The following is an 18,338-nucleotide window of genomic DNA, read 5'->3' on the forward strand; positions in this document are numbered from 1 at the left end:
GGGGTTCCAAGCGACCCGAGCTGATACCAAACGTGACGCGAAAACACTGTAGGTCACTGATTGGTCTGAGAGAATCGTCACGTCATCGCTATAATGTAAATATTAGCTTTAGCTTACTGCTAGCTTGCGCTGTCTCAAGCAAACATGTTGTTATCTGTGTTCTGCTATAAGTTTCCAAACACCCTTTTAGCGATTAAAAACATCCGCAGGTTGAGAATCCGGGACACCATAACAGTTTTTTCCAGACTTGCAGTTTGTGGTGGCACATTCGCGACGTGCACGTCCGCATTATATATGCTTAAATGCAACTTGAATGAGGCTCAGCGGAGTGCTGTCGACTGACGCCACGGGTCGGGTGTTTGAACAGAAACTGTCATGTGAGACGGAGGTAGTTATAAACGCGATGTGCAAACGTCTATTTGTGGTGGCCAATTTTAATTTTGTGGCAGACTGAGAAATAAATGAATGTATGGGAATGTACAACAACGCTCTCACGTGTATGATGTCACAGCAGTAGGCAGCGTAAATATAACGACACGCCTATAATCCCTCCCACTCCGAAGTGATACTAAACTCGATGGAAAAGCTAACCACACCAAAGTGAGGTGAGCTGACCCGACCTAAACTAAACTAAACCGTGGGGTACTATGCAATGGAAAAGCGCCATAAGTGTCTGATCACACAGCACTGCCTTTATTTGACTGAATTCAGAAAAGAGCAAAGTGCTGCTTTTTTATGTTGCTAGGCAACCACCAAGTCAGCTGTTCTGTCAGTCAAGCATTAAGCGTGAGCGCTCTTTAAACTTTGGTTTACTGTCATATTAGCAGAAACTTTAAAAGAGGGCGCTTGCTCTGACCTTGATTTAGGGTGAGAGGTGCACAAACACGCAAGAGACAGTAGGCCCTTTCACACATATATACAGTCTTTACTTGTAATTTATTGGTAAATTGCCGTTAACAGGTCATGTGTGAACAGAACCTTTCTGGTAAATCAGTGCTGCCAATTTACCAGTCTGAGAGGTTGTAATTTACCGGTAAACGCTATGTGTGAACAAAAAATATAGATTACCGGCATATAGAACGGACAGCGTCAGACAGCCCTGACAGCTTCAGGCCAATCATAACGTTTTGATACAGATGACGCATTTACCCCCACACTGTTTACAACGTTTCCACACACCTGAGGTTAACGTCCACATTTTTTTACCTAAGTTGTTTATAACGGCTAACCATCTATTTGCCGAATTGCAGACGTCCTTAGCACACCCTCGGTGAAGCCTAAAGCCCGATTTATAGTCGTGCGTAGGTTCTACACCGTAGGACCTACGCACGACTATAACGAGCCCTTAATGTGCAGACAGTACTTTTGTTTAAGACGCAGTTTCGGTTTGACGTCGCCTAATGCAATGTTGTTTGGTCACAAGAAACTATGCGACCGTCAGCGTTTGCCACAGATGTGAAAACAACAAAATACAAGCCGTATTTACCGGTATTTTGGTACGGATGATGTATTTTGGTACGGTGAATGATATCTTACTGGTAAAAAGACAGGAATCTTCACTGCGTGTGTGAACAGCACATTTTTGTAATTACTGGTAAATTTATTTTGACAAATTCATAGTTATTTACACAAATTACTGTGTGAAAGAGGCTAATGAGTGAGCAGTTATTCCAAGCCACTGTAAACTTCTGTCACCACAATGAAAGGCCGGCCTCTACACACATTCGATTGGACAATGGAAAAAACGTGAATACCGACTTGACTTTTTTCAACTTTAGGCGCTCAGAGCATTCCTGCAAAAACACGTGGTGCGCCAGGCGGCAAAATTTAATGTGTCCGGCGTGCATAAACAGTAGGGCTCGATTAATCGTTTTTTTTCCATGGTCGATTCAAAATCGATTCTCACAGGCCACAAAAAAGATTTTTTTTTTTCAATTTTATTTCCGCAAACTTTGAACGTAAGATTAACGTTAATCTAATTACTAGTCTTCTCCACTAGATGTCACCCTTTTTTTTGCCTTGTGCGATGTTACCAAGGAGCGAGAGGTGAGCCTGTCATTCATTCATTCAGTCTATATTCTAATATATTATAATATAATATAATATTCTATATAATCTATATTCATTTAAGTTTAATCGAGAATCGAGTATAATAATTGAGTCGAGAATCGGAACTGAAAATCGGACCGAGAATCGAAATTGAATTGATTTGATAGCTTGTGAATTGAATTGATACCCAGCCCTAAAAAACAGTGCACAAAATGCTCACTGCCCATAGAAAACAATTTAAATAAGGCGCCTGCCACTGGCAGAAAGGCGTTCTGTGTGATCCGCCCCTAACTCTCCAACTCCCGTTTAAACAGATGCCCTTTTCTCGCTCAAATTGCTAGTAGCCATTAGCCAGCACAATGGATGTCAGCACCTCTGAGCGCAGCTGCTGTGCGGCATCAGAAGGCCAAGGTTTCATGCGGCCCACTGGCAGCAGTTTTTCCTCTGACTGCTGGTGTTCACCACAGACTCCAGTCTGTCATTAGCTGTGGACAGAGCGCATTCCTGGAGTGGGTGAGCCACTGAACCCAAACACAAGAGCACTGTGTCTAAAGCCATCCGCTGATAGCAGGGGCACAGGGTGTACATCTCTGTCTGTCTCTCTCCCCATCTTTTCCTCCTTTTCTTTTTTAAACAGTTTAAACTAGCTACTCGTGCCTCACAGCTGTCCTAATAGAATCCGAAAGAGGGTGAACGACCCAGACCAGTACAAACATCCATCTGCCTCTGTCTTATATGACAAAAGCAAGAGGAACAATAGATGCTTCCCTCTTGTCTTCTGCCAGTTTTCCCTCCCAGCTGATTTTTGTTTGCAGAGGAGAGCTGCTCATCAGTCAGCTGCCGACCTCGGGCTGTTAAAAGACATAATAAAGGACACGTGGAGCTTAGTATAATGCTTTTGTTCCGGTCCTCAGAAGACAGGGCACATTTAGGGACTCTCTGCTGAGCGTGTGTGACGGCTCTGAGGGTGTGATGGGTTCATGCCCTGAAACAATGGACATTCTAAAAACGAATACAAAATGTTTATTAGGGCTGCCAATAATGGGGATATATTTTTTGGTATGGCTAATAATATTACTCTTTGCTGCACTCTTGAAAATAAAGGTTCCTAAATGTTTTCGTCCGGCTATGGTTCTACAAAACCCCATTTACATAGCATGTTTATCTCAGAAAAGTCCTATACAATTCCCAGTGTGCCTTCTGTGTGAACATGGATACGTCCTGATTCTGGGATCGCTAGCAACTAGGGTTGTTGACTAGGGCTGTGACGGTTGTCATAACCAACGCACAACTGTGGTGGTGAAGTGCGACCCGCTGTGATGAAGTGCGACCTGCGGTGGTAAAGTGTGGCCAGCTGACTACAGATTTGCAAGAGGAGGCAACTGATATCAGTGATGACACGGTGGCTTGGGGTGGGACAATGAGGCAAGACTTTCTCTCTTGGTCACTCAAGGTTGCGAAAAAGTATCAGTCTGCGTTACCAGTACACCATCAGAACACGTTTTTAGTCCGAGTGAAACATTAGAACCCCAAAATATTCTCACTTGAACCGAGTGTTGTTTTACAGATGGAAGTGTTACAGCAGCATGCACATATAGGTGCCGATTCCACTCAATTGCTTCACATTTTGCGTCTAAAACCTTGCGTAAAAGGTGACGCTTTTCTTTTTTTTTTGTTAAAGTGTGTGGCGCTCTAGAGCGTCTGTTGTTGCTAATTACCTCAAGCTTTGCTTGACATTGTGACGGGCACCGTTTGTTAAGAAACGTATATCTGGACCTCATTTACATTTTTATATTTCAATATCAGGGCTTTGAACCAGATTTTTTTCCGATTGGTTCATTCCGAACAGAAACAGTATTTTAACGTTTCCGATTTTCGGTTCAACACTAAATTCGACGTTCCTGAACCGGTTAGAAGAAAAAATAAAGTTCCTGAACCAGTTAATAACGTTCCATGTCAGCTGTGGGACATACAAATAAGTAGGCTGATCATTAGGACATTACATTTTAATTATTAGTCTCTATCTTGTCATCAAACATTAAAAAAGCTACATTATGTAAGCGGCATAACTGTAATTCTGACATGCCTACATTTGTTGAGACCTAAACACGCGCGCACACACAGACGGAGGACGAATTCCAAACGGCGCTTCTGGGAAGAAGATTCAGCATAAACAGTCGCTCCACATAAAGTGAAAATTGCATGTGTGTTTTTTTCGGTGCTTTAATGGACTACAGTATGAGACACAGTAGCACAACTCTCTCTCAAGTTTAAACATCAAGAGTTCTGATCTGTGAAGGGCATAGGGATAATCACGTTTGATTGGAGTTGGACCGGACACATTCAACCGCATGTGCGTCTGTTCGTACAAAAAATTGCTCACTTTAGCGCCTTTTGCAGTTAAATTGTTTAAAATCACTTAAGTGTTAACATTTGCAAGCCTTTGAAACACGTGCAAATGATCGACTTTCACCCTATTTAAATTTGCGTATTAATCCGCGAATCGCATGGGAGCCAAACCGTTGGTCGTGATCTGTAGGGATCATGGATCAACTGTGATCGGTTACCCTACTAATTAGTATTAAAAAAAAACATCTTGAGAAACTTGGTAGCCTACAATATTTACCTCTTATGATTGAGCATTAGAGACTTGGGCTTGAGTGAGCTACTTGCTGGTGGCAAGCTTCTCATTTCTCTGAGGCATCTTGATAATAATCATGGTCGAAATGTGAGACCAGTGACGATATACACTCCTTCTAGTAACATTGGTGTAACATTTATGGAATGCGTCCTGTGTGAACAAAAGGCAGAAACATTGCCTTAAGGGCTGTGTCATAGTGAGGACTATCACATATAGGATAACATAGTGAAGTTATCGTTTAGCTTTTTGACACTGGGGTTTTAAATGGAGATCAACATTCATTGACGAAAATTGGAACAAAGCAGATCTCTCGAGAGAAATCACGGATAAATAAGCAATTTTTTTAGATTTTAATTGTTTGTTTTATATTAAAAAAGGAGTATACTGTCAGAATTCAAATGTGCTTATATTTGGTAAATGGAAGTAAGTAAAGTATTTTTATATTAAGACTGATGTGGTCACTAATATATATGAAGCATTCCCCAGACATGTCAATGGTAATGTTGAGCGTGAGCCATGGCGACGTGCTAAGCGATCATGCTCCTACATGTTGAGTTTCAGTGATCATGTGGGAGATGTGGGTTGAGTTATGCATGTGTCATGTTTTTTTATTTGCCTTATTGCAAAATCTGTATGTTTTTGCAGTGACACTTCATGGTGGAATATAACGTTTTTTATATAATTATATAACAACATACTGGTATACAAAAACATATGGGAAGGTAAATAATGACAGAATTTTTACTTTTGCATGAACTATTCAGTTTACCAAGTCAATTTATAGTTTAAAGTACATTAGACATTTAAATAATCATAGATTAATTCAGGATAGATCAGTCATTTTTTCAAGGAAAGTCTTCTAAGTCTCTTGTCAGGGCTCGTTTTTCTGTAGGAGTCAGGTTTGTCTGTTTCTCCTGTTCTGTGTTATTATACGTTTGCGTGTGGAAACCTGCATCCTCCCCTCTCCTGTGTCCCCGCAGGAACGCCACCCTTCTACCGAACTTCTCTTTCCTAGCATGGCTTCCTGCTCGGCTGTGAAGGGCCACGAGCGCACTTTATCTCTCGCACTCAGCTTTTCCCGTCATGCAACGCCCCCGCAGAGTTTCCCTTTAACTCTCTGAATCTGCTTTAAAACACATGTGGGAACTGCAAACACACACATATACTTACAAACATCGACATGACCCTCCCTCCTGTCAGGAGCAGGATTCATCTAAACTGTGTTATGTACACAGAAACATGAAACTAGTAACATGCGGCCTCCTCTTCTCATGCAGCGTTGTGTTACAAGTAGGAAACCGCACACTGTTATTAGCCCCTCAAGAGCCATTCAAGACATGTTGTGTCACAGACAGGTTTCACATCTCTGCAGCTGCGTTGTGCTTGTTTCAACGAAGAACTTGCTGCGCAATAAATGCGCTGGTTTAACATAGCTGGATTTCTCGGGCGGTTTGTGAAATGGCCTTTACTGGTAACTGTACTGTTGTAAGTTCAAGAACAAAACATCTATTATGAATGAATCACTGCATGAGGTTAACATCTAGGAGCAATGTTCCCACATGCCCCTTCCTCTAGGGCTGGGCGGTATATGACCAATTATGCCAACATATTAGAGCAGAATGGAAAAGCACTGTTCAACAAGGAAGTAAATGAATTAATGATGATAATCACAATAAAAAACTGACAAGCATCTCAATGAATGGACAAGGCTAGTGTACGTTTGCATCTCGTGTGTGTGTGTATTTGTGTGAGGGAGAAAAAAGGGTGAGACTGATTTGAGGGAGAGTGTTCAAAATTTGTTTTTATATTTCTGCGCTTTAGTATATGTGATTTACTAACTTTCATTTGAATGTTTATATCAGGCTTATTTGGCACTGCTTTATGTTGAATTGATAAGTACTGTATGTTTACAACAAGTCTGGAAGTTCAGCAAATCATTCAGTGTACTGTACTAGTGTGACTGAAGTAGTTGGGTCACAATTAGATTATTTCCCTAAAATGTTCAGCCCTAATTGTATGTTTTGGTTTGTGCACATCTAGTTTCTAATCAAAAGAGGAAATAGTCATAAGGTATTTTTATTTCATTACGTATTTAACTGACTAGTTCACAATACGAATTACTGCAGGGTTATTTATAATAAGGGGTGTAATGGTTCAAATTACTCACGGTTTGGTGTGTATCACAGTTTTAGGGTCACGGTTTTGGAACGTTTCGGTACACTTTTTTAACGTTTTTAACCTCTGCCAAAATCAACATTTTCATGTAAGAGCACTTGTATTATTATACTTCATGTAGCCTACCAACTTTACAGTAACTTCAAAATGCACATAAATTAGCTTAGAACACTGGGTTACTTTTTATATTTTATTCCACTATCTTCTAGTTTTTTCGCAAGAAGATCAGTTTGTTAACATTTAAACACGAAGGCAATGTGTGCTGTTTTTGTCTCACCTGTGATTGCGTGCTATCAACAACACCCTGGTGATGACGGTGTAATAAGCGACTCGTCATATTAGATGTATTGCCTTGAGCATACAGCAGTCACAAATTACAGTTTTGTCCACGTTTTCTTGAGCATTGCTGCTACAGTAGACTTAAATGAAGCTGGCAGTGCCTCTATTAGCGTCTTTTCTCCTTAGCTTGCCGCGCCAAACGGTCCGCGCCACACAAACGCACACACCAACACGTGAGGAGGAACTGTGAGGTTGGCAACAGATTTGCATACAATGGGCCCTATCCTGCACCCAGCGCAATTGACTTTGTCAGTGACGCATGTATCATTCGTATTTTGCACCGGCGCACAGCGGGTTTTTCCCTCCACAGACGCACGTCGGCAAACTAGGGAATGAACTTGCGCTCCCTGGGCGGTTCAGCGCAAAAAAGGAGGCATGTTGCGGCGCAAACCATCCCTGATGCTATTTTGCAGTTTAAAAAAACAATTGCGCCACTGACCAAAAAAAACTAGTCTAAAGTCAGTGGCGCGTTGCGCGTGGTTCGTGGTTCATTAAGCTATTTTAAGGGCGCATGATTGACCATAATGTACAGCGTGCACAACACGCGCACACTTTGCTTATCTAATCTACACAGATGCAACAGTTATTTTTGCAAATCATAAATTGTTACAATAAAAAATATTAACACATGAGATAAGGGAAATCATTGTGGTGAGCATTGTGGTGATAGTTTTTATTTATTGTGTGGCTGCGTTAAAAAATTCTCATGCAAATAACGATTAAAATATTTTCATAAGTTTTTGTGTGGCTGTATTACGTTTATTTTATGTAAATAATAATTCAAATGTTTTCATAAGAAACCTTAATGTATATGAACTGGATTTGTAAGTGTTCTTTGGGGCTGGACCTTGCTTGCGTTTCTTGGGTCCGATTTCAAAGCCCCCTAAACCGCCTTCAACACTTTCAGCGGTGAGGGTGGACGCAGCGATGTCCTCTGCTGGCATCTGTGTAGAGGCAGATCCACCTCCCGTTACATGGCGTGCCCGATTTATGCTGGCAAGCTTGGGATACCCCCATCTCCTGACATCATTGTAGAGCTTGGCGCAACGTCCTGGGGATGCCAGCTGATGAGACAATTGTGGCTATTTCCTCCCACTCCTGTTTAACGGACGCTGATTTGGGCGAGTTTCTTCCATCCCCATACAAAACAACTTCTCTGTCTTTGACTGCTCTTACAAGAACGATGGTCTCCTCGGCTGTGAACCGCACCTGGCGTGCGCCTGGTAAATCCTTTATAATAATAGCAACCCGCCATGGAACTTGCTCCCTTGCGTTTAAAGGGAATGTTGGATAGCGTTCTGATTGGTTTATTTGACGTTACGCCCAAACCACACCTATGAATAATGAACCTACTTCAGACCAACCCCTTATTGATTTGCGCCTGGCGCAAGAGTTATTTCTCCCGCCGGAAAAATAGCAACAGGGCCCAAGATCCGCCCACAAAGTCACTTGCGCATTGCGCGTCGCACTTGCGTTTCAGATGGTTAAAATAGGGCCCTATGAGTTGATTGGACAGGTAATCTCACGTAAACACACACAGAGCTTATTCAGAACCATACATTAGCAGTTTTATGCGTTGTTTTTTCACCAAACTATATTAGAAGTGCGTGGTCGATTTAAACATGGTGCACCGTGGTGCACGTGCGTCCCAAACCGTGGGAGGATGACGGGGCAATTCGATTCTTTACCGAGAACCAAGGGCGTAGGAACCAGGGGGACGGAGGGGACGTGTCCCCTCCAATATTGGAGACTGTCGCATTTGCCCCCTCCCCATTTTGAAATCTTTAACTCGCATGCTTTTATTTTGAAAGCGCAACACAGTGTCTTGTCACCGGCCCGCCCCACCCCCTCTATTGCTAGTGGGGTCTGACGCTGGTGACAGGTCGTCAGAGGTTAAGATGAAAAGACAACAGCAGCTCAGTTTAAGTGATTTTTCATGGGGAAGAAGAAAGAAATCTGAGTTGGTAATAATTTTGTACAGGAGGATAATTATATTTTCTGTCTAACATTAGTCCGTGGATTAAAGTTCTCCGTCGCACGACGGATTAACGTCAATTGCAAAATTCTTAAATGAAGTAACATTTGTTAAAATAAAACATTTTAATTACTGACTAATAACGTTTTATTGCCATTAGATTGAAATTATTGATTCTAAACTTAAGAACCAGATAAAAAATGCTCATTTACAAGAAAAAATGTCAGACGCACTTAAGACCGGAGTATTGTCAATTTTTTACATGTACGTGAGGGTCTGCATAAAGTGTGTGTCGCAGTTTTCTTCATCAGAATATTTTAGAAACCCTGTGTAAAAGCTTTGTGAAAAGCTCTGCATGCACCTACAGGATAATGTAGTATGTAGCCATGATGTGCATGCAACGAAAGTCTGTTTACATGTGCGAGCCAAATAAACTATCCTTGCAAGGCTGTGTGCCTTTGACTATACTGTGGGCTTTAGAAAGTTTTGCATATGAGCTTCTCACATATTGTTATACACGTAAGGAATAATTGATGACGGGCTGTTGAATTATTAGAAAATGGTAATGCGGCATGACGCGAAGCGGACGATGCATAATTTTCAAATAATTCAAAGGACCGGAGTCAACTATTCCGCTTATACTACAGTTACCACAATCATTACTCTGCTGGTTATTTTAAGACATTTGACAGCTTAGGTGTGCGTTTTACAGAAAAATAATCATCAACCGTGGAACATTTCTTAACCAATCTGAATAAAGCATTTAACAGGCCTGTGGTATAATCTGTTATAACATACTGTATGATGTGCGTAAACATTATATGTTTATACAATGGTCATACCATACATGGCCATATATGTGGTCATACCGCGGTTCACCCCACCCTGATTTCTGTATGTTACATTTCTGAACCATTTTCTAACAGCTTGCTTTAGGGATTAGAATTAGGAGCAACTGTGAAAACAATAAAAACATCAGGCCATGTAATAATAATGAGATCCTAAACAAAAACATATTTGCAAGGGAGTGTCTTAGAGGATTGTTCGAGACGGCACGTTCTAATCCACGCCTGAGCCATTGAGATTCGGTTTTACTGACCAGCTGCCCGCTGCCAGTAATGTGATCCGCTTTAAACCCGAGCCATTTGTAATAATGGATAATTAAAATTTTTGGTGGGCAGATGGAGGTTGAAGGCCATTCAGGACCACAAGTACATTTGGGTGTTGTTGGGATCTCACTTTAAATGTTGCAATGGGTCTCATTTATTAAGCAGGACTTGTTTTATCCTGATAATTGGGTGCTTTTTTTAGTAGGTCAAGGATCTGGTTGGTGTTTTGATGAATAGGTTTGCGCAACATGATCTGCTAAGTAACCTAACTGATCTAGTTTCTTATGAAACCTCTGCCAGCCAAACAGGTTAACTGGCATTTTAACCTATGATATGTGCTGCCTAGATACATACCACATTGATAGAGCAAGATTTATTTTTGGTTGTTTTGTTCCTTGATACCTAACCTGTCCCACGTGGCATTCCTAGGGCAGGACTATTGTTTGCGTACAATCTGTTCTGAAGGTCCTGCCCATATTGTCCTGAATTCTCTTGGCAGCCATCGTCAATGTACAATCTTCTGCAGTTCTTTTCAAGCTTTTCCTTAATAGATGCTACCTGAATGACTCATGAAATATAAGAATGAGGAAGAAAAATTCAGTTCGTGCAGACCTAAGGCACAACGAGGAAGTCAAGTTGATGTATTTTTAATGTGCAGGAGTGATAACATTGCGCTATTTTGTGATACTGTGTATCAAGGTATATGTCTTTATCAGTACTCGTGTTTCCCATGGATCGAACCCATGACCTTTGCCCAGCTACCACAGTGGTCTACCAATTGAGCTTCAGGAACACATGTTTTGAACGGAAGAACATGCAGACAAAGAAAAACAACTACTTACAGATGTTCCCTAATGATGTTCTGCATCTGTGATTCACAGCATCAGTGAGTCACTGGCGTCAGATGGGAAGAGAGGAGAGATCTATGCCGACTCCATAATCTGATGATCTCTGCTTAACAGCACATTAAAAGCTCAGATTAGAAGAGAGCGATAGAGGGGTCTCTCCAGACAGGCCTTGTTTGTTTTTTTGTTTTTTTATCTGCTGGATAAATGTAATGTGGGGATAGACATGTTTACATGGTTTAAATAATCTATTGTGTGAATGAAGCTTCAGCTCAGGGGCCGTTGGGAAGTGGGTTTTTTTATTCGCCTTTGAATCCGAGAAGGAAAACAAGAGGGAAATGGAAACCATTGGCTTTATGATTTTAAGCTTGAGGGCAGAAAGTGTCACAGGGATGGAGATTATATGTGCTGTGTTTTTGTGAACTCGAGGAGAAATATAATACCGGACAGTCGTACGAGAGGAGGATTTACTCGTAACCCCTCTCTCTCTTCCTGAAACATAACAAAATCTTAGGTCACTGGAGCTGTTGGTGGGACCCGAGTCTGTTTAAGATCAAAATATTGTTCGTTTGGATGAACGCATCTTTCTGAACTCTGGTATGAATCAGCGACCCACTAAAAACTGTCTGGTATGTGGTTTGTGTGAACTCTTGGTTTGTTTGCCCAGACTGCAGTCATACGAATAACACATGGGCATGGAACTTTATTCTGATCACTTATTATATCACGATATCCCCTTATTGCTGCTTGTGTAAGAATATATTGCCTTTGGAGAAGAAGAAACTTGCGTTTTTGGAATCGACCCTGGGTTTGGACTAAGCATAGTGAAACCACAGGCTTTGATATCCATTTGCCTTTATACTGAGATCCAAGATCGGTATCAAATGACTTGGAGTCACTTCGGAGTTCATAAGGCCTTTGAGTTGTTTTTTACTTTCTGTCTGTGGTTATTATCGGTATTAAATAACTGTTGGCTAAATGTCAAAGCAGTAACCAGCCACAGGGGCAATTTTAACTGTGGTTAGGTGAATGACGCATGCATATTATGGATTTAAATCTCCATAACTGAGTCTCGATGCATAGCCTACAACAGTGGTTCCCAAACTTTTTCAGCGTGTGGCCCCCCTTGTGTATGCTGCATTCCTTTGCGGCTCCCCAAAGAAAATTTGTGACAAAAAACTGTTCTAAAACTCAACATTTTAATAAAAAAACATTACATTATACAAAAAAGTAGTGCTTTTGGTTAGTTACCTTTATTTTTTTTAGGTTTAATTACACAGAATTCATGATAAATTAATGTATTTCATAAAATGTCATAAAACTGGGGCCCCCCGGGCACCATCTTGCGGCCCCCCTGGGGGCCCCAACCCCCAGTTTGAAAACCACTGGCCTACAATGCAATACATTAAAGATACATATGAAGAAGTTACCGATGCAATTCACCTCATTACAATGCAATTAATAAATTAATTAATTAAACTCTGTTTATATTTTAGCTACATTTTATTTCGTTTTAGCTACAGCCTTGACTTTCTCGCTGCTGCTTCCTGCTTCAAATCCACTTGGCTCATTTAGAGTCCATATAATTTAAACTCCATTTTGTGTTTTCACTACTTTCGCCAACTGTACTCCCGCAAAACAACAAGGTAATCAAAGCTTTTAGGCTATAAAAGCAATTGTTTAATTAAAACAATACAAGAAAATGGCATCTACTACCAGTAAATGCTTTGGATCCACCCACATTTTATTTTTTTGCTTCCGAAACCCATGGATTTGTAACTAGTTGGTGGAGTATAGCTCCATGTTATGCCATGTTATGCTTTATGTGACTTTCGTGACACACGCGTCTTGGTTTCTGTAGTGTTGCAATACGTCAGCAAGTGATACGTCAGCAGGACGTTTAGAGAGGAGAAAGCAATCTTAAAATATTGGTCACTTTCTAAATAATAAAAGTTTAGGGCATTTACTAATAATTATAAATAAATAAATCAGTTTTTACCAATGCAAAATATGTTAGAAACGATGCATCGTGATGTAAATGCTAATTTGTATCCGATGCAGTTTTTAAACCGATGCATCCCATTTTAAACTTTTTATGCAGATGCACCAAGCGAATCTTTCCATCCCTAATGCATATATCACATAAAGCAATATATAGTTTGCTATATTGTACTAGTTTTTTAATTATATTATTACTTGTATCACTAATTGATATAATTTATCTTTCCTTTTGATAATCTTTTAACGTTGCTAACCTTTTTGCTCGACAGGCTGTCCCAGACCCCCAGTTGTTTCACATGGCCATGGGAACCTTACAGAAACTAACCGTGGCTCCTTCCCTGTCGGCACACTGCTACAGTACAGCTGCGATCCAGGATACACGCTGGATGGCTACAGCATTATCACCTGCACTGTCTCAGGCCAATGGTCCTCCGAGCCACCTCGCTGTGTCAAAAACGATGGTACGTTTGGTTCTGTTTAATTTGAGTTTTAAAAGTCTGACATCATGCACCGCTGTCTGGTCCAACCGATCTCAAATGCCATAAGGAAATAACAAAAAATCTTGCTTATATACACTTGTTGTATCATAATGCAAAACTACCAAAAACCCTCAATCCTAATTTTTATCTCCATAACAAAATCCGAGATGACCAGACATGGACTCATAGACCAGGATTTTTTATGAATTATTAATATATTGCTATCGGTGATTCTATGAGCCTGGAGGCTGCTGTGTACACTGTGAGTTTATCCACCTGACAGTGAACAATAAATACAATAATTATTCAAAAACAACTAATATTATGCTGATAAAAATATGCTGATTTAACTGGTTTATTTATTCTGCTACTATATATTATTACAAAAATGAGATTACAGTACATAAACTGCTTATTAGTTAATGTTTATAATAGTTTGTGATGTGTTTGCGCGTAACGTTACTTTTGTTATGTTTTAAATGTTTTTCTTTAAATAAGCAAATAATTTTTATAAGCTTATGTCTTATCTACTGCATAATAATATTTCCATAAAACGAAAACAATACTGATCTGAATACATGTAATAGTAATTTAATATGTTTATTATGGTTTGTTTAAATAACAATGTGTTGAATGAGAAGGATAAAGTTACTGCTGCTGTCGGATCGGGTGAAGCTTGATGTGACACCATAAAAACCAAACAAGTCGATTAAAAATTGGCGTTTAAAAAAAAACCTCACACCAGAGGGACAGTTGTGGCATTTTAAACCATCACCTGAAAAGGTTAAAAACAAGAAGTCTCTGTATATTCCATGTATTAAACACTCGACTGACTGTATCACTGTAAAGATACTGGCATGTCTCTGTGCTTTTATATTTGCACATTGAAGACCCGTCACCCCCGAGGAACAACATGAAACGATTGAATATATCTTCATGTGATGTATCAGGACACTTCTTAATTTCATCCTCACACTCGCTCATACATAAAATTATAACCGTAATCATCATAGAAAACACTGGTTCTGGTTCATTGACAGAACGAGCCGGAAGTCGCGCCCATAATTCGCGCAAAGCGACATAGGGTGTAGGAATAGTGTGGATGCAATTTTTGCTTAAATGTGTGATATGAAGACATAAACAGCTGTTTAAAAAATATCCTCCATTGAAAAGAGTGGATGTTTGGACCCGGAAACAGTATTCCTTCCGTCATGAGTGACTTAACAAGCGGATAAGCTTCTATCCGAGGAGATTAATGTTGCATGTTATGTTGGAATTACTGTAATTATAAGATTGGGCTCGTAAAACCCATTATGGTCTGTTTGGTTAAATATTTTGCTGTAATCGACAGCACCACATACGGCTCTGTTATGGCTTTATAAACGTTACCATAGCAACACACTTCAGGACACGGGAAAAGCTCCAAGCAGGACCTTTTCTCAAGCAGGGTTGCCATCCTATAATTAAAGTGATTCCGATTTGACGAAACCCCAGCATCGGTTGCTTTCACCATCGAACTGTTTCTGCTTTTTTGTATGTGTATTGCAAATAACAACCTATTTCTCAACAGTTTGTCAACCGCCCATTGAACCAGAGAACGGAGGATACAAATGCCACCCCTCACCCTGCCACAGACTAACCCAGGGCACAGTGATAGAGTACTTTTGCGACGAGGGTTACGTCTTCAAAGGAGGGTACCAGTTCAGAACCTGCGAGAACGGAGAGTGGAAGTCATCCATGCAGATTAGCTGTCACCCCGTACAAGGTACGTCACACAGCAACAAGAGGTTGATCCACAAACTCTTCCATCGTAAGAGATATTTAATTTGTTATATTTTACTGTATCCTTAGGGGAGGAACCGCACTCCACTTTGCCCATGCCAGCTCTGTCTATCGTGGCCTCCACCGCCAGCTCTGTGGCCCTCATACTTCTGCTGGTGGTGCTGTTTGTGTTACTGCAACCAAAACTTAAGTCCTTCCATCACAACCGGTGAGACACTGTCTTAAATGACCAAGAGCATCTTATTTCAACCTTATCTTTAGTGTTTACTAATCAGCACTGCTTCGTGTATTAACAGTGTATTAAATTTATTAGCACACAAATACAAATATGGTTGGACAAATATGACCTCTCTTACAAAACTGATGTTCCAGTAATTCCCAGTTGCGTAACCGACTCAATGTGATATAAGCCATAAGCCTCAGGTCAAGATTTGACCTCTCTCTCTTTCTCTTTCTCTCTCTCTGTCTGTCTTCCAAAGCAGCCGCGAGCAGGGTGTGTCAGGACAGCCTACCTCCATCATGGTGGAGGGCGTTCAGGTCGCGCTGCCTTCTTACGAAGAAGCCGTGTACGGCGCAGGTGGCAATTCCGTGCCGCCCACCGAGTCCCGCGTTCAGATCGTACTGTCGGAGGGTCCACAGGCAGACGGTTCGAGCGAACTCCTCGAACAGGCTCAGGCGGGTTATGTTTTCCCCTCCTCTTCGACCGCTGCGTCCTCGTGTCACGCAGAGACGGTATTGGTTCACCAGGTGCCCTCCTCTTCCTCGTCCTCTTCTTCCTGGGCTGCTGAGCAGCCCGGTGCAGCTGCATGTCTGAATCGCAGGCAGAGCAACGAGAGCAGCGATCAGCACAGCTTACTTTCAGTCACTTCTGCTGAAGACTACGGCGATGGTAAGTCAACTCCGAATCCAGATTTAAAAGTAAAACCTGTCATATTGTCATTTCTGTGCCTATGCCTAGACCTAATGTCATCTTGTTTTTTATCTACAGATATTCCATTGCTAAAGTAGGCCTGAGTCTGCGTGCGACACCCCCACCCTCCTTCTCTCTATCAATGCTGACCAGGATTTTAACCCCTAAAGCTTCTCGCCAAACACTTACCCCGTAACGATTCTTCAACACAGCAGTACAACAAGATGTCCGTCAGCCAACAAACCTTTGCGTGACCTGGAATCTGGCGGCTCTGTTCACCGGATGAACCCCTAACCAGATGACCCGTTAAAAGGATGCGCTGTGCTCAGTTATCACACCTTTTCTCGCAGGTGTCCTAATAATCGCGTGGACCTCTGCGCCGTCAATGACTGTGATCTCCTGCCAAGAGAAGGGTTCAGCTAGGATTTGCTAAGCCACGGCCCTTTCTCTTCGATGCTGCATGTTCTGTGCAATTTCTTTTTTTGGTTTTGTTGTACGCGCGTTCACACTGGAGCACGGCACAACCGAAGCATGATGCATAGCACCATTTCCCACGCTTGATCCAAGAGCTCGTCCCTTGTGCGAGTCGCAGGGTTGAACTGACTTACATTGTACTGTATTCGAATACATGCTTGCCTTTTTATTTGTCAAGAAGTATCCGTGCTGTGCTGTGCTCTGCGCGCGTATGTGCGTGTTTTTTTGATGCCTGTGTGACTGTGGTTGTTGTGATTTAAAGAGGGCTGAAGTGTCATCCGGGCTTCTTTTTTCCAAATAGGAAACATTTTCAATACCTCCATTTTCTATTTGAAATATTATTTAACTAGAATGGATGTTCTTTGTCTACATCTCTGTTTGTCCAACACGAGAGATATATATATATAGTTTGTGAAGTGGCTGTGAGGTCATGCTCCCAAAATATCTTCTCGAAAAGAGAAATAACCTGAACATATTTCTTCTTTCTTTTAAACCATGCGCTCTACCCTTTTATATGTATCTGTTGCACGCACAAGAAAACTTTATTTTTTTAATCACTTGTATGTTCTTTTTCAAGAGGACTTGATGGGTGTGGACTAAGATCATTAACTGGGCTGTACCTTAGTAATAATTTGTTTTATTCACCCCGCCCCATGTAAAAGACTTATTTGTCACAACTGCAAATACTACATTTGAATGCTTTGCATTTTAGTTACTATGGCTAAGATTAACCAATGTTAAACCTTTGTCTATCAAAGATAGAAGCATTGTTTATTACATTTCCTTATGAAATAATCTTAATCATCTGGTACTAAGAAACCTAATAACCTGTCGGATCTGAAAGGTGTTGCATTGATTAAATGCACGGTATAGTCAATCTGCAAAGATTTGGATCACATTCAACCATTATGCGCAAATCTCCCAGTAATATAAGTCATGCAGCTCCAGAAAATGTCTTCTTCTTCGCTCATAGTGTGTTCATAGAAATAGGACATCTAAAAACCAATGAACATTTCTTTTGAGTTGCTTTTCTTTACTTGTGATTTACATCTTTTCCCAGTGGAAACAGCCACCTCATGTGTATATCCCCTGTTTTTGACGTGACACTCAAATGTTTGTCATCATGTGTTCAAATCCATATATATAAATATATTTTTATGTGTCTGACTTTGGAGAGAGAGAGAGAGAGAGAGAGAGAGGGCAATTTGTCTTTCTGCACATCCTCAGTTTTGTTCTTCTGTAAATTGATCTACATTTGTCATGCAAGCTGAAGGCAAAATATTACTGCTGCCTTAAATACTCGTACATTTCATACATTTCTCACTTTGTAATTGCGTTTTTTCGGTTTCATTGGCGTTATGGTAATTTGTCTTCAGAGTCTTTACGGCCTTACTTTTTGTTTTCTATGCATAAACATTGTCTTGATTGATTTTCAGAGGTGTTACTCAGTTGTAGGATGAGCTTAAGATAGTCCACTCGGTGAACGTGAAATAAGTTTTTATTTCCTTTCTTAAACCAGATTCAGTCAAAGGATGTTTTTTTTTTAAGAAAGCAAGTTA

General features: G+C 40.8%; 1 protein-coding gene across 2 annotated transcripts in view; it reads left to right on the forward strand.

The window, feature by feature from the left end:
• Window positions 1-18,323, forward strand: part of susd6 (sushi domain containing 6) — a 32,230-nt gene extending 13,907 nt beyond the window's left edge. Inside the window, exons 3-7 of one of the 2 annotated variants that reach the window (XM_065256896.2) lie at window positions 13,404-13,595; window positions 15,184-15,378; window positions 15,465-15,603; window positions 15,875-16,284; window positions 16,384-18,323. In XM_065256896.2, the coding sequence (XP_065112968.1) occupies window positions 13,404-13,595; window positions 15,184-15,378; window positions 15,465-15,603; window positions 15,875-16,284; window positions 16,384-16,403 (956 nt within the window). In that variant the 3' untranslated portion in view covers window positions 16,404-18,323. The remainder of the gene's footprint in view (window positions 1-13,403; window positions 13,596-15,183; window positions 15,379-15,464; window positions 15,604-15,874; window positions 16,285-16,383) is intronic. The other variant, XM_065256897.2, reaches the window with a different exon arrangement.
• Window positions 18,324-18,338: the final 15 nt, after the last annotated feature.

This window comes from Paramisgurnus dabryanus, chromosome 12 (genome assembly GCF_030506205.2).
Source record: "Paramisgurnus dabryanus chromosome 12, PD_genome_1.1, whole genome shotgun sequence".
Lineage (NCBI taxonomy): Eukaryota > Metazoa > Chordata > Actinopteri > Cypriniformes > Cobitidae > Paramisgurnus > Paramisgurnus dabryanus.